The sequence below is a fragment of the Gossypium hirsutum genome, chromosome A04, assembly GCF_007990345.1.
Source record: "Gossypium hirsutum isolate 1008001.06 chromosome A04, Gossypium_hirsutum_v2.1, whole genome shotgun sequence".
NCBI classification, from domain to species: Eukaryota; Viridiplantae; Streptophyta; class Magnoliopsida; order Malvales; family Malvaceae; genus Gossypium; species Gossypium hirsutum.
The window spans coordinates 83947416-83963324 of record NC_053427.1 but is presented as its reverse complement, the minus strand read 5'-3'; the positions used below and the strand labels follow the sequence as shown (position 1 = coordinate 83963324).

At 29.7% G+C, this 15909-nt stretch overlaps 1 protein-coding gene and 1 long non-coding RNA gene across 3 annotated transcripts; one reads left to right on the top strand and one right to left on the bottom strand.

Moving 5' to 3' along the window:
• The first annotated feature begins 2761 nt into the window (after positions 1 to 2761).
• LOC121228234 (AT-hook motif nuclear-localized protein 25) lies at positions 2762 to 4402 on the top strand. 2 transcript variants are annotated; one of them, XM_041111583.1, is made up of 2 exons: positions 2762 to 3956; positions 4075 to 4402. In XM_041111583.1, exons 1-2 carry the CDS (start codon positions 3155 to 3157, stop codon positions 4080 to 4082), a joined length of 810 nt encoding a protein of 269 aa, XP_040967517.1. In that variant the 5' UTR covers positions 2762 to 3154; the 3' UTR covers positions 4083 to 4402. The 2 variants fall into 2 exon arrangements, with proteins under 2 accessions (XP_040967517.1, XP_040967516.1); XM_041111582.1 differs by having other exon boundaries at positions 2762 to 4402.
• Positions 4403 to 13604: 9202 nt separating this feature from the next.
• LOC107949409 (uncharacterized) lies at positions 13605 to 14338 on the bottom strand. The gene is made up of 2 exons (XR_001697735.2): positions 14119 to 14338; positions 13605 to 13918 (listed from the first exon to the last, which is right to left on the bottom strand). It is a non-coding gene; the product is annotated as an uncharacterized lncRNA (long non-coding RNA).
• Between the last annotated feature and the right edge of the window lie 1571 nt (positions 14339 to 15909).

Below are 15909 nucleotides of genomic sequence, written 5' to 3'. Positions count from 1 at the left end.
ATAATTGTGCATTGCATTTTAATAGTCAAACATTAAAAATAAATAAATAAGTAAATATAAGCCAAGGGTGGATGCATGTGGTCAAGTTTATGCATATTTATACGTTGTAGAGGCATATTATGGGCCATCATCCATCCCTTTTATGATCTGTCGAGCAACTAATTAAATTTATTATTTTTTATTCATAATTTCTCATTTAAATAGAAAGATAAATGCACGTTTCAACTCATATTCTCGTACACTGGTAACAATGTGAATATCAATTTAAGACTTAGTCAAATCACATTTTTTGGTAGAAAAGACAACATTAAGCGATTACAATAGATAAACCATAATTGAGAGGAGATAGACCCATTACAATCTCTTCTCAACAAGCTATAATCGAAGCTGGTGGGACTTTAAATAAATGTATCAATAACTACCTATATGAACACATTTAGTCGTATAATCTGTAAACCATTAAGAGTTTTCGAGATATACTGGATATGAATCTCCCATTTTCGACGCAATACTTGATGTAGCAGTCCCAGCTCCACAAAATTTATTATTATTATTATTATTAAGTTTAGTATCACTTAACTAAGTGAAACCAACTCTGTAAGGAAATTACTTAAAAACTTATTTATGAGTTAAATTCAATACATTTATAAAGTTGTTTTAGTAATTTAAATTTGTTTAAATTAAATTATTTTTATTACCAATTTCTTCCCATTTTTTTGTTTTTCCCTTAAAAAATGGTAAATTAGACTAAGGTCATTGGATTATTAATAAGTTTACATTTGGATCACTAAATTTTAAAAAGTTACAATTAATTGTTAAGTTATTCGAAAGTTTTCATTTAAGTCGCTAGGCTATCAATTTTTTTTTAAAAAGGTCGATCCTTGAGCTCCAAGCAACAATTCAACAACTGATACGATGGAACAATACGCATTGATGAGTTAAAAACATACTTTAGATTCAAGTCTATCAGATGGATAATGTTGGAGATCAGAGAAGAAAGTTGTTTGGATTTTAGTTTACAGATTAATAACGTTTAAAGCTTTTTCATGAAAAACTAAATTATAGAAGAGTAGGGGAATGAGAGTTTTTTATTAGTATTGGCGGCGCAAACAAGAAACAATACAAGAATAATTTTAACAAACCCAATGACCTAAGTGAAAACTTCCAGATAATTTAATGATATTTTATAATTTTTTAAATTAAATTTCAAAACATTACTTTGGTATAGTTGATAATCATTAATTAATTTCATTTACAAGAATGAATGATTTTATTATTATTATTATTATTATTATAGAAATGGAAAACAATAAGGATAAGAATAAGATAAGCTAGGAAGTCTGGCAAGTTCCAATGATGCGAACACTCTCACGTGTCTGACATTTTGGGCAGACGTGGATGCTGCACTTGACTCATTGGTTTCATAAATAATTTCTATATTTTTTAATTTTTTAATTATATATATTAATAATTTTATTATAATTTTTTATCAAATATGTTATTTTTAACATAATGTTTAGAATTATTCATAACCTTTCTTCAACCTATAAATAGAAAGATAATGCGTTTCTGCCACTCAAACTCACGTCTTCCTACATTGAAACAACATACATATCAATTATTAAATAATTTAATAATTTACATTATAAAAATATTCATATATTAATGTCCTATTTTTATTTGTTTATCATATCATATAATATAGCATTTTTCCGTCTCTCCAATTCTCTGCCACTATTAGTTTGGTCAAAGGATTCAATACTTTAATTCGTAGGTATGTGTTACTTCTCCATGAACAATAATAATAATAATAATAATAATAATAAATAATTAAAACCTAGGTTTTATGAATTATGTATTAAATATATAATTAAGATAATAAATAAATATTAAATATGTCTATCGGTCGCGAAGAAATTTAGTATAAGTAAAAAGTATGCATTTTATCAAAAAATTATTATATTATGATTTTTAATTATTAAATATATTAATTCAATTTATTTATATCATATCGTTACAATTGTATTTAAGATATTTTATATTCATGCCGATAAAGAATTAACTTATTAGTAAGATTGAAGTTCAGTTCGAGATTTCATATTCAAGTTTTACTTATATAAATTATATTTATTTGAATTAACTATTCATTTCGATGTTTATAATGATTGATTTTCGTGAATCTATTAATATAATTATTGGTATTTTATGTAACTTTAGATAATTAAATATTAGTATATTGATAGATAAGGGTGGAAGGTGGAACCAAAAATTTAAAATTTTATAATAATTTTAAACTTTGCCTATATGATAGACTACTGGATAAGAACTGAGTGTAGTGGTAAGACAAATTATTTTCTCAAGAAGAGATGTAGATTCAAATTTTAAAAATAATATTATTAAAGGGGACAGCTACCAACCCGAACATAAATAGAAAAATGAAACAAGTTAAAGTTTATATATTAATATTAAAAATATCACCAGGTGAACCTAAGACTGAAAAATGCATTGTAGCTTCATGCCTTGCTTGTCAACAAAGCATTCTTCTTTAGCTTTTTAAGCTTTACCCTATTAATTGAATTTCCTCTTCCCCTTCTCTCCCTCTTCTCCTCTTTGCTTCACTCTTTGTTTCCCCTAAAAAATCCATTCAAAGCTACAGTTTCAGACATTCAAACCCATAGATTTGAGGTAATGAATAAAAAACAAATCTATCATTATATAATAACAATACAGTCCTTGAAAATTTCTAAATAAAAAGTTCATTCGTTTTAGTATTTTTATATATGTGTGAGAGAAATATATACATATACACACAGAGTACTGTAGTTCATGAAGTGGGTTAAACTTTTTTTTTTCGTTTTTTCCTTAATTATTATTAGTTTTAAGGATCTGGATCTGGGTTTAAGTTATATAATTTCTTTGTCGTTCTTAGATTGATCGCTTGTTTTTGAGTTAGCTAAAAAGTTTTATACAAAAAAAGGGCACTTAAAGTTCATATGTATGAGGCAAACCTAGCCCTTGTAGGGCAAAGTAGCTTCATAAACTTTTTTTCTCCTTTTTTTATGAATTATTCTTTTTAATTTCCCAGTTTTAATGAAGGATATTCAGATCGGAGTTTAATATTAGAGGTGTTTTTGAAACTGGGATTTTTTTAGCTATGGAATCCGGTGCCGGTTCTCGTTATGTTCATCATCTACTTGGACCGGAGCTTCAGCTTCAAAGATCATCGGAACCCCAATTCAACTCGCCGGAGAAACAAGGAACAACAGATCATCCTAGCGCAGCCACTACAAGCTCTGGAGGAGGAAGTACCACGTCGGGAAGAAGACCTAGAGGACGTCCAGCGGGATCCAAGAACAAGCCGAAATCACCCATAATCGTTGCTCGCGACAGTCCGAACTCGTTGAGATCCCACGTGCTCGAAATCTCTTCCGGTTCAGACATAGTTGACTCGGTGTCGGACTACGCACGGCGGCGCGGCCGTGGCGTTTGTGTACTCAGCGGGACCGGTGCCGTCACGAATGTCACGTTAAGGCAACCGGCTGCTCCACCTGGAAGTGTCGTAACACTACACGGTCGGTTCGAGATTTTATCTTTAACCGGGACTTCTCTCCCACCGCCAGCACCGCCTGGAGCTGGTGGATTGACGGTTTATCTCGCCGGCGTTCAAGGTCAAGTAGTCGGAGGAAGCGTGGTGGGACCGTTAATGGCTTCAGGTCCAGTCGTATTAATGGCTGCATCGTTCGCCAATGCAGTTTACGATAGGTTACCTCTCGAAGAAGAAGACCCACCAACCGTTCACGAACAACAACCAGCAGCTTCACAATCATCCGGATTAACCGGCAGTGGCGGCGGAAACAACAACAACTGTGGAACAACCGGAACCGGCGTAGGCGGCGGCGGCGGCGGGGTTCCTTTCTATAATTTGGGACCAAACATGGGAACTTATCCATTTCCAGGTGATGTATACGGTTGGAGTGGTAGTGCAACGAGACCTCCCTTATAAATCTTCACTATGAATCAAAGAACAACGGTTATAAGTTCTGGGTTTTGTTTTTTCTTCTCTTTTCATCATAGGATTATGAACTTGATGAACACAAATCAACGAATCATCACAAGGTCTCAAATTTTTGGTCCCTCCTTTTGATCGATATTTCAAGCAAAATCGATGACAAAATTTGTTGCTGCAACTTGAAGACTGAAGAATGATTCATCAGTAAGTCACAGATTTCTTTTTTTGTATAAAACATAGTATTTTCCATTTTATGTTCTTTTTTTCCCTGGGATTTTCTCACTTTCCAAACCTGCTTAATTTATATATCAACACACTAGAGATTTTGTTGAAACTATATATATATATTTGGAACCAACAATAATTTATGATATTTTCTTCTGCATGCATGTATGCATTTTGTCATTATAAATTTGGTAGATGCATGGGATGGGTTAGCAAAAATTTTTTATATTTACCATTAGAAAGGAAATGGTATGAAATTGTGATTTTACATTGTCCTTATTCTTTTTTAATAGAAAATGACAAATTAAATTTTTCTTCATGATTTTTAGTATTTTAGTTAGATTTAAATTTCGTAAGAAGAAAAACTGAAAATCAAAGAGAAAAATTTGATTTATTATTTTTCCTGAAATAAAAATAATCACATTTTCTTCATTTTTTTTAATGACCAAGCTCCTTTGGGGAAAGTATAGCACATTACAATTGGCTAACATGCAAGCTTTCCCTTTCCCTTTAGAAACAGGTTTTGCCATATGTTAAAACACCTATATAATTATGGGAAACATTAATCAAGTTTAGTATTGAATATTAAGAATTAAAACTATATTTATAAACTGAATGATTTTTAAATATTGTTGGTAAAAAAATGAAGTTTTTGATGTTTGAATTTTTATGTTCGATTTTTACTATAACGAGTTTCACTATACCTATTTATTATATATGAGTCTTCAGTTTTACCGTACATAATTATCATAAGGACAATTATGAATATAAAATAAAAATTAATTTTTATAAATTATAAAATAAATATAAATATACCTTTTAAAAAATCAAAGTTTAATTAATAATAAATAGTATTAATTTTGGGGAAGGCTGCAATTCCATAAAGAAAACCCTAAAATTCCAAAAATTGGGAAAAAAAGGGGAATTGCAACTTTTCGATTTTGTTTTGTTTTGTACAAAAGAACATTAGAATAATTCGTTAGAATAAAATGATAGAATTGATGAAAACATTGAAAATTGAGAAATATATGGAAGATGCTTACAAAGAGCATTAGACTACCTTCATTGGAATAAATAATATATTTATCCAAAAATTTCAAATTAACAATTAAAAGTAGGCTTGAATGGACGGTGTGTTTACCTGCGGTTAGTGTAAAAATAACGGTGATGATGAGATTAGATATTGTAACAATACGGTAGCGTGAGACAAAAAGTAAGCTAAACGCACTTCCACCGCCCATCTAAACCACCCTAAATCAATGTACTAGTTAAAACTCTTCTCTGATATTTGTTTTGCATAGGTTCAAATTAAGGTAGTTAGTAATGTACTAGTGGATATATCGTTTTTTATTGGCACTGATACGTATCAATATCGATCTTTCTTGGTATACCATTTTGAATTTATTGCTATTTTTGAAAAAAAATTGATATATATAATATATACAAATATCAAATAATAAGATTAAATAAATCTCAAATATAAAATACTCAAAAAATAAAGGTTTGGTTGAAATAGTAAAAAATAATTTTAAAAATAAACTCAAAATAAGAAAAAATTATTTCATAAATTTATCTTTGTTCTGGGATATTTAATTGATTCTCCCAATAGGCGACAACTACCGTGAGCAAACATAATGAGGAGCACATTTTTTTCCATGCTACTAATACTTGTACTTGCTTTGTTATTCCGCCCAAGCCTAGCTGAGGAAGAGTTACGAGGCGTAAAACAAAAAAATGATTATTTTATTTTGGTCGATAATACTATATATAAAATATAAAAGTAAATATATGATAAATAATATAAATAAAAGGCCACTCCATTTCGGTAAAAGACCTATGGCCAAGTTTTATAGCTTTGGGTTCGCTCCCAATCATGATTTTCCTACCCCCAAAGAGTAAGGGCCCTTCCCTTTTGGGTTGGTTGTGGGCAATGAGGGATTTGAACCCCTAAAAAAGGAACATTTCCTCTCCCCAGTCATTTCGGGCTAAGAAGATGTTAAAGTGCCTTTCTCTCTATAAGAATGATGCATTCCGAGGTGTGAAACAAGAGAGGGGATTTTATAATTAGGGTTTTGAATAAGATGACCTTTTCATTTTTCATTCTTATTACTTTTTCAATATGAAAAAGTAATAAGAATATGAGGTGTTAAGCTTTTTATCATCCTGGCATCGAGCTATTTTTCCGCAGGACCTCCCCTACAATATCGTGACCACAATAGAGTTTAACCACCAAGTTTGAGATGGATTGGTGTTGTTCCTCTACACCTAGGACACCAAAAATATTGAATCATGAATGAAGAAAGGCGTGCTAGAAAAAGAAACACATATTGGCTAATGATTATGATGCCCTAATTCTTGACTAGAGGGGACACCAAAGGCCTTCGCCCTTCCATCCCATGGATAGATAGAGAGAGAGAGAAGAGCTTTTGGATTTTTCATGTTGTCAAAGAGTTGAACAATGAAAATAGATGGTGAGTGACTGATCAAATTGATTAGGTAATGTAGGAACAAGGTTCAAGTATATTGGTTTATTAAGATGCCTCAGCTATACACATCACTGCACTTCCACTTGACATCTATCATAATGATAAACGGCTCGTCTCATCGTGACCTTTTCTTGAATTCTCAAAAATTTTATCACTCGATCCCTGCAGGGATAGAGAACCCCTTACTGTCTCGACTATGCTATCGGAGGCTTTAGGGAACTCAGAATAAAAGAGCACTCATCTTGGGGTAGGCTTACTATGTTTTCAACAATTATCCACTCCGCACTTGGCTACCCAATGTCTACCATGGGCATGATAACTGGTACAACAAAGGTGCGTCCTTCCCAATCCTCTCATACTAGGGAAAGGTCCTTTCAATGCTCTAACGTCCACACCAAATATGGACTGAATTGTCTCATAACATTTTAAACCTAGCTCACATGCTGCTTTAATGGGTGAACAATCCAACCCTTGGGACATACTATAGCCCCAGGTGGCAAAGAGCCAACATCAAGGCGACAAACCTTCTCGTCGATGTGAGCTCTTGGAGAAGATTATGCATATAACAACAACATTATGCATATAACAATTCATAATTCTATAAATGCAAAATAAATAATAAATAATAAATTCCTATTTAAAATACATTTTAAATTTACTTTTTGGTACAAATAAATAATTAAATTAATTTTTTTTGTACCGACCGCTACCGTATTCCGATTGACATAAAAAATCTACTAATACCGATCGAAATTTGCATCGGAATAGAATCTAAAGTTTGTTGTTTCGACAAAGCATTCCAGCCATCGACTACCATGATTCAAACAATGTTATTCCATCCTGGTCTCCAATATTGTATATATATAAAAAACTAAAACAATGTACAAACATTTCATTTATTTTATTTATATATATAATAATTATTTAACATACTAAATATTTTTAATTGATATCTAAAATTTAAATAATAATTAAATAAGGGACATGGAAATTTTTTTAATCTAACTCTATTTTTGGAATAAAAAAACATGTATTCTTTTATTTGTTACAGTGGTCGAGTTTCTTGTGAACTTTAGTAACGTTATTGGGATTTTGATGTGTTTCTTGAGATTGTGAATTTTTCTTTATAAAATTCCTTGAAATTTGTATACATTGTTGATAATGTAAATTTGGATTATAAAATAGGTTTGGTATAATTAAGTGTGGAATAATGTAATTTTTAATTACGAAAGTTGTACATTTTATAATTTTATCCTTATTTTATAATTATTTTAAAATTATTTTAAAGAAAATTAAATTTTAAATGGTTTTTAATATAAATACGAAATATTTAGAATAAAATGTAATATTTAAGTATAAAATATTATAAATTAAAAATCAACAAGATAAACTCAAATATTAAAATAAAAATACAAAAAAGAAATTCAAGAATTGATGATTTCTGTTTAGGAAAATTTTTTGTAAAATATTTATAAAAAAAAAGATATATAGCAATTTTTTATAGTTGTTTGTAGAATAAAAAGAAGTAAATTGTCAGTGTGTTAAATACTAATTTAAATTATAATATAATTTTAAAAAAAATAAAATAATGATAAATTACACTAATAATTACTAAATTTTGATTAATGTTACATTTTGGTCACTCAAACTTTAAAATATTACAAAACTGTCACTAATATTATTAGATTGTTATAAAACGGTCACCAACTGTCCCATTAAATATGCCCATTTATGAAAAAAAATTTATCACCTTCCTTTTTTGAATATTAAATTATTTCTTTTCTTTTTTTTTTCATTTTCTTTCTTTCTCTTTATTCTCTTCTCCGACACCCTAGCCGCCACCATCGACATCTCCACCTATAGTGGTTGACTCCCCAGCAACTCAGACAATCAAAAGCCTCATTTTCTTGTCCTCTCTCTATCATTTGGCTTAGAATTTTTCAAAAAAAAGTCCTTGAAAGACCCAAAATTCGAACCAAGCCTCATTTTCGACATTGACATCATCACCAGTTTTATATGTTCTTCCCCGTCAGTGGCCACCATTCCACCGTCGAGATCTCTCAAAAATTCTTTGGATATCTCCAAGTTCGTGGTTTGCCGAAGGTGAGTGCTTCTTATAGTTGTTTTGGTTGTAATATGGTTTGGCTTGAGTCGAGTAAGGTAGTAGCGGGTCAGGAAAATTGGATAATAGAGTCAAATTTTAAAAAATTAAAATGTTTAAAAAATTCGTATAAATTAATGCATAATATTAATATTCGATAAATTAATTTATGATATAATTAATTGCAGGAGTATTACAAAATTATTAAAAATAACTAAAAGAAAAGATAAATGAAATAAATTTCAATATTTTGTACATTTTTCACAATTGTCCACAATTTTTTCTCATACGTTAAAATCATTGAATTATCTTCGCTCATCAATGTTGTAAAATTTTAGAGTGTGTGTAAAAGAAAGAAAAATCGAGAGAAAATTGATAAATGTTAAAAGAAAAAATTACGCATTTTTTAATTTTAGCAAGATTATTTTCATATAAATTAATTTATTTTAAAAAGTAATTTTTTTAAAATTGTGAAGGTCATTTTTTTCAAAAAAAAAAATTGTGGGCTCAATTTTCTAATTCTTTAATTAAAATTTATTTTTATAAAATTATTTTATTTTTCAAAAATTTTTGTGGGGTCAATGTGGCTCCACTACTAGATAGGGTTCTAAGTTTGTAAGCAGTAGGTTCTTTGGCCAATCTTCATGGTAGTTATTAGGGATGATCAAATGGTTAATCGAATTAATTAAATTTTTAATTTTTTAACTGTTAATTGAATTAAAAAATTTTAAAAATAATTAAATGAAACAAAATATTTCGGTTAATCAAAATTTATATATATTTTTTGTTTGTTAAAATAAGTATAAAACATATAATAAATAAATAAATTGATAATTTTCATTTAATCGAATTATCCAAATTAACCGAATTAAAACTACATATAATTCGTATTATTAATTATTAAATTCAGTTAATTCATTTAATTACGTTATTTCAAAACAAATTAATCGATAACTGAACTTTCAAAAATTCATTAACCGATCTCCGACCGATTAATTGAATTAGATCGATTCAGTTGATTAATTCGATGTTTCCTGTCAACGATAGGCAACAACGGCTAAGGCTTCGTCTTGGGAAGGAGGAGAAGAAAAGAAGGTTAAAATAATAGAAAGAAAGGAAAATAAATATGTGGCATATTTAACGTATCACGTCGTGTAAACATTACTCCATTAACGAAAAAAATAATATTTCTTTTAAATATGTGGTATATTTAACAGTTGGGTGATTATTTTGTAACAATTCGATAAAATCCGTGCTAGTTACATTATCTTTTTATCATATATTTTTAAAGCTAGTTAAATTAGAATTTAGTCCTCATGCTTTTATTTTTAATAATATGTGGACCCTCTACTTTCAAATTTAAAAATTCAAGTATAATGGTTAAAGTTTTTAAAATTCTTTTATTAAATTCATTGTTGTGACATTTCAATTAAAAATTTTTCACTTAGTAATCGTGTAATAAAAAATAACTTGAATTTAATAGAGAATTTTAACAGTATTAACCATTCTTAAAAAATCACGTCAACATTTTAATCAAAATTATAAAGTATTTAGACTAATTAATGACATTATAAAATTTTAAAAATTAAATTATGTCAAAAATTAAAGTATAGAAGTTAAATCTTAAACTCGAGCTTTGTATAAAAACCGAAACTATTTCAACTATTATTACATCATCTAATAAAAATAAAAGGCTTATTGGACACATGTCATATAATGAATGTCTATGACATATAATGACTAAATTTTTTTCTTTACTAATTGAACGATTTTTTTAAATATCGAACATTTTATTAAATTAAGGATAAATTATTGTGTTAGGTATAGATTTATTTTAGGTCAAATTATGGCTATGGTTCCTTTACTATGTTTAAATCTAGATATCTATACTTTAATTTGACATTATTTGATTTTTCTATTTTTATAATATCATTAGTTAGTCTAAACAATTAAAATTGTTAATCATTTTAATTAAATTTTTAGGCAATTTTTTTTTCTTAAAATTACCCATTTTAACTTATGAGACCAAAAAATAAAAACTTATCATGCTAAAGTAGATATTTTTTATGTATTAGAAAATTATTTTTAAAAAAATTCACATCAACATTTAGAAACAAAATAATTACGAATACTAACTATTCGGATTACTATTGTGATTATTAAATTAGAGAACCAAATAATATTAAATTAAAATAAAAATACTAAATCCTAAACGTAAACGTAGTAGAGGAATGAAAACTGCAATTTGACCCTTTTTTTTTTTCAATGACTAAAAACTTGACCGGGTGTCATGTGTCCTTTTATGTATAGAAGCAATGTTTTAAAAACATTTTAAAAATTAAACTAATAGTTGAACAGGTTATACTACTAATTTTTTATTAAATTGATTCAACTATCAATTTAATAATAATTAATTAATTAATTAATTAAAATTTTATAAAAGTCTAAAAACTAGTAAGCCAATTTGACTGCCTAGTTTTTGTCCCGAATCCTAATTTTTTACTGTTTCTGAATGATTCGCTCAAGTACTAGTTTAATAATGATTGGTTCCCGAACTAATTGGACTATACGCACTACAGGAAATTCAAGAATCCGTCGCGTTTGCCCAATAAATGGCCATTAGATCAAAGGATTAGTAACATGTTGGGAATAAAAGCCAAAAATTAATCGCCCGCCGCGAACTCAGCGACATTTTTGGTGTAAACGTCACGCATTTAGCGAATTTAGTGGCGTTTATTGTATAGAAGTCACGAATCTAACAAATTCAATGACGTTTGTTGTATAAAAGTTGCTAATTTTGTAACACCCCATTACGAACAACTAAATATCACATTCGTTGCCAGAACATATGATATCATTCATTCTACACTAAATTCAAATCATACATTTAGACTCATAGCCATGTCATGATTAATATATCAATATCTTAACTATTAACCTATTTATTTATTGCAATTCATGCATCCTCTATTCCAATTATATATATACCGGTTCACATCCAAAGCATTATAACCTCATCTAAATACTTGCATAGTAACATCAACACCATACACATACATTGTACAAACCATTATCAACTATCATACATGCCTATTTATAAAACATCTCAAAGTATGTAATAATTCTCCAAGTTTAATATAACATACAATGCTATAGGTATATGCTGACCAGATTAACAAAAGTTTCACCCACTAATGAGTGCGAGATTTTCTGCTGGATGCTGATAACCATGGGTGTGTATGATTGAGCCTAACTTGCGCACAGAAAACAAACCGAACACTGAGTATTTAACTCAGTAGTATTTTTATAACTAATATTATAACATGACATAAATTATGCAAGAACAAATAAAATAAAAATCAAAAGTTCATAAGCAGTTTAATATACTAAATTATAAGAACATAATCCTTCCATATCACATTTATAGTCATACTGACTGATTGTCACATATTCATCTTCAAATTCGTGACCTATAAACTCCAACATTCAATTAAACATTGAATAATCACTTACATTCACATAAATCATGCTTTGCAAACAAAATCGGGTTTAAAATCTAGCTTACGAAGCTCCGAGAACAAACAAGGGTTAAATTGTAACATTTTTAAAAGAATAAGGAAATTATACGAAACATGGGTCACACGGCCGTGGAATGCATGATTGAGCCATTAAGTATCAAATTTCATGTCCAAACTCAACATTCCCTACTGGTGACCTTTAGCTATCCTCATACACCTATAAAAGAAAAAAACTAGCTAAATTCTTCAACAAGTCATCTGTACATCCTATACAAAACCAATTTTATTACTATGCCTTAATTGGCAGTTTTGGCACCAAGATACGCCATTTTATTTTGGTGAATTACAAGAAGAGAGCAGAGCCATAATAACAACGAGACTAGCGTGACTTAAACCCAGGCCACACCTGGGGCGATGAACACCCTAACCATCAAGCCAACACCCCGGGTTCAAACCTAATAACACAAGCATTAAACCGGAAATAATCTCAATTAATAGTTCTCAACTTTGACAGCATAAATGCAACCGAAACTAGCATAATTAGGATCCATCATCAACATAACTAACATTCATTAATAGCTAAGCTTAGGCATATGATCAGCATAAATATTCTATTTACAGCAGGGGCAAGACACATTATAATCAAAAGATAAATGCCGAAATTTCAGCATTCGGACAACCCCTATTTTATTTCGAGCAGCACTTAACATTTCGCAGTTAAGTCAATAAACAGCAGCAACATTTAGCATTTAAATCAATAATTATTGCTCCATTCGGACAGCAGCAACATTTAGCATTTAAGTCAATAACAACAGCAACATTTAGCATTTAAGTCAATAACAACAGCAACATTCAGCATTTAAGTCAATAAGTTTTCCACCATTTGGATAGCAACTAAATCACACAATATGGCAGCATAACAGCATCACAATTGGTCAGTGAAAATCAACACATTTGAACATCTTAGTTAGTTAAATAAAACCACATAAATGACAACACATTTGGACAGTGAATTTAACACATTTGGACAATAAGCATTTAAAATAAGACAAAACATAGGTAACCTACCCTGTTTTGGACAGCATTTATACTCCAATTAAACAAGCATTTACACTTGGTAATCATAGGAAACATGTCCTGTTTTGGACAGCTTCAACTCTTCAATTTACCATGAATTCTAAGAACTTTAATTCCAAAAATAAATAAAAAATCAGACAACATAAATTCACAGTCATTTTGACAGTAGTAATAACATTCGGACAGCATTGATTTCAACATTCATACGTCATTAATTCACAAGTATTTGGACAGCAGTAACAATACTCGGACAACATTAATTTGTACAAAAATAGACAGCATTTAAGCACTAATTTGGACAGCATTGATATGCTCAAAAATGGACAGCACCTAAGCATCAGTTTAGACAACTGAATCATCCATGTTGACCTAATAAAAAATTGAACATGAAATAAACAGAAACTATTTCAAAGAAAACACACAAAAATTTTCCCAAGCTGCTTCCTACCTCCTCAAGCCTGTTCCTTGTCTTTCCCACAATGCTCTTCACCTACCTCTTTATCTAAACATAACCAGCCCCAAGTTAAAAAAAAAAATGGAAACATTCACCAAAATAAATAAATTCTCCGGCCGAAATCAAAAGATTTTTTTCCCAGCTACTAAAACATGCATAAAACAATTGAGAAGATAATTTCCTCTTCTCATCAAAACTTTCGGTCCAGCTACTCAAAATTCTGTCAACAGTAGGCTTATGGGATTTACCTTGAATTCTTGAAAAATAAGCAACTCCTAAGCAGCCACAACCATGGCTTTACCTACATGCAATCGGCCAACATTTTTCTTTTCCACTTGAAGAAAACAAGAGAACTCACCAAGAAAGAGAAGTGAGATTCTCCCTAACTCACGGTAATGGAATGGAAATAAAATAAAAATTTTAATCCCCACTAACTCTCACTCTTGGCCGGCCACCAATCCCTCAACATGCATCCCTATCTAACTTTTCTTTCATTTTATTTATTTATACATTCAAACCTTAATTTAATTATCTTATAAGTCCTTAAGCAATTAAAGTCTCAAGGAATTAACTTTTTTACCTTTTTCGATTTAATCCTTATATTTTTGAGTAAAGTTACTTATCAAAAAGAAATTAGTTCACCAACATAACAACTCTGTAAATATTTAATAACAATATTTACGGGTTTGATTATGGAAACGAGGTCCCGATATCTCACTTTCTGACACAACTGATCTTAGGGTCAATACACTTATACCTTAATTAATTATCTCTTAAATAAAAAACTTCTATCTAAAATTCATATAATTCAAAATAAACTCGTAAATATTAAATAATAATGTTTACATTCTTACTCATCAGAAATAAAATTTTGAAATTACTATTTTTTTACGCCACTAAAAATCGAATTGTTACACATTTAATAGCGTTTTTATATAAATGCCACAAATTTATCGAATTTAGTGGCGTTTATAAATGCTACTAAATGAATAATATCATTAACATGATAAGTGAATAATGTATTTTAATAATCGAAATATTGTAAAATAAAATTTTGTAATTAAATGAAACTTTTTTTTATATTTAGGGGCTTTTGTTTTTTCAACGCCGTTAAAAGTTGATATAGGGTTCCGCAACCTTTCTTCCCTAAATTAGAAAAACACAATTAATTAAAGAGACCACAACTTTTCTTCCCCAGTTACTCCTTCAACAGCTCGTCTTTGGTGCTGTCACTCATCGTTGATTCTCCGCCGTCTGTTACCATTGCCGACCAGCTTCCTCACGCCGGGCATTTAACAGGTACTTCAAGCAACCAAAACCTACCAAGTGCTAGTGTCACGAGCCGCAGATCAAAGCCCGTGATGAATGCACATAAAGCATTCCATGGAGGTTAATTGATCAAACGGGATTCATCTACTTGAAACATTAGTGACCTAGTAAAACACTCCAGTAAAACAAGAGTTACCAGAATATAATTATTGTAACACCTCCTAACCCCAAATCGTTACCGAAACGAGGTTATGAGGCATTACCGGACATATCAGACAACTTACTAATAATTTACAATTAATATAACTTTTATGGTATAATATAATAATTGAGTCCCTATCTTGAACTCTCAAAGTTCAAGCACGTGTTAAAAGTAGAACGGAACTTGTTCGAATATTCTGATTTTTTTTTTATAAAAATTTCGGTCTGCTTATTTTTACTTAAAACCTTCTGCAAATTCAAACTAAAACAATCAGCACCAATTTTTCACATTCATATAACTAATATTTATATCATTAACATAATTTCAACTTAAAAACTATCATAGCATCATTCAAAATTGATTAAAAACTTCATTCATTTAACAACTTAATGTTCATGTATCAAAATATCATATACTTTTCTTACCATTTCATTTAACCATCTAAATCTTATAATTCAACCTTCACTACCCAAAGTAATATGCATATTCAAGTGACTATATAACACCTATGTACATGCCACCTTTACCCAAAAGAAAAATATACATCACCAAATTTGTGTTGGAGTCG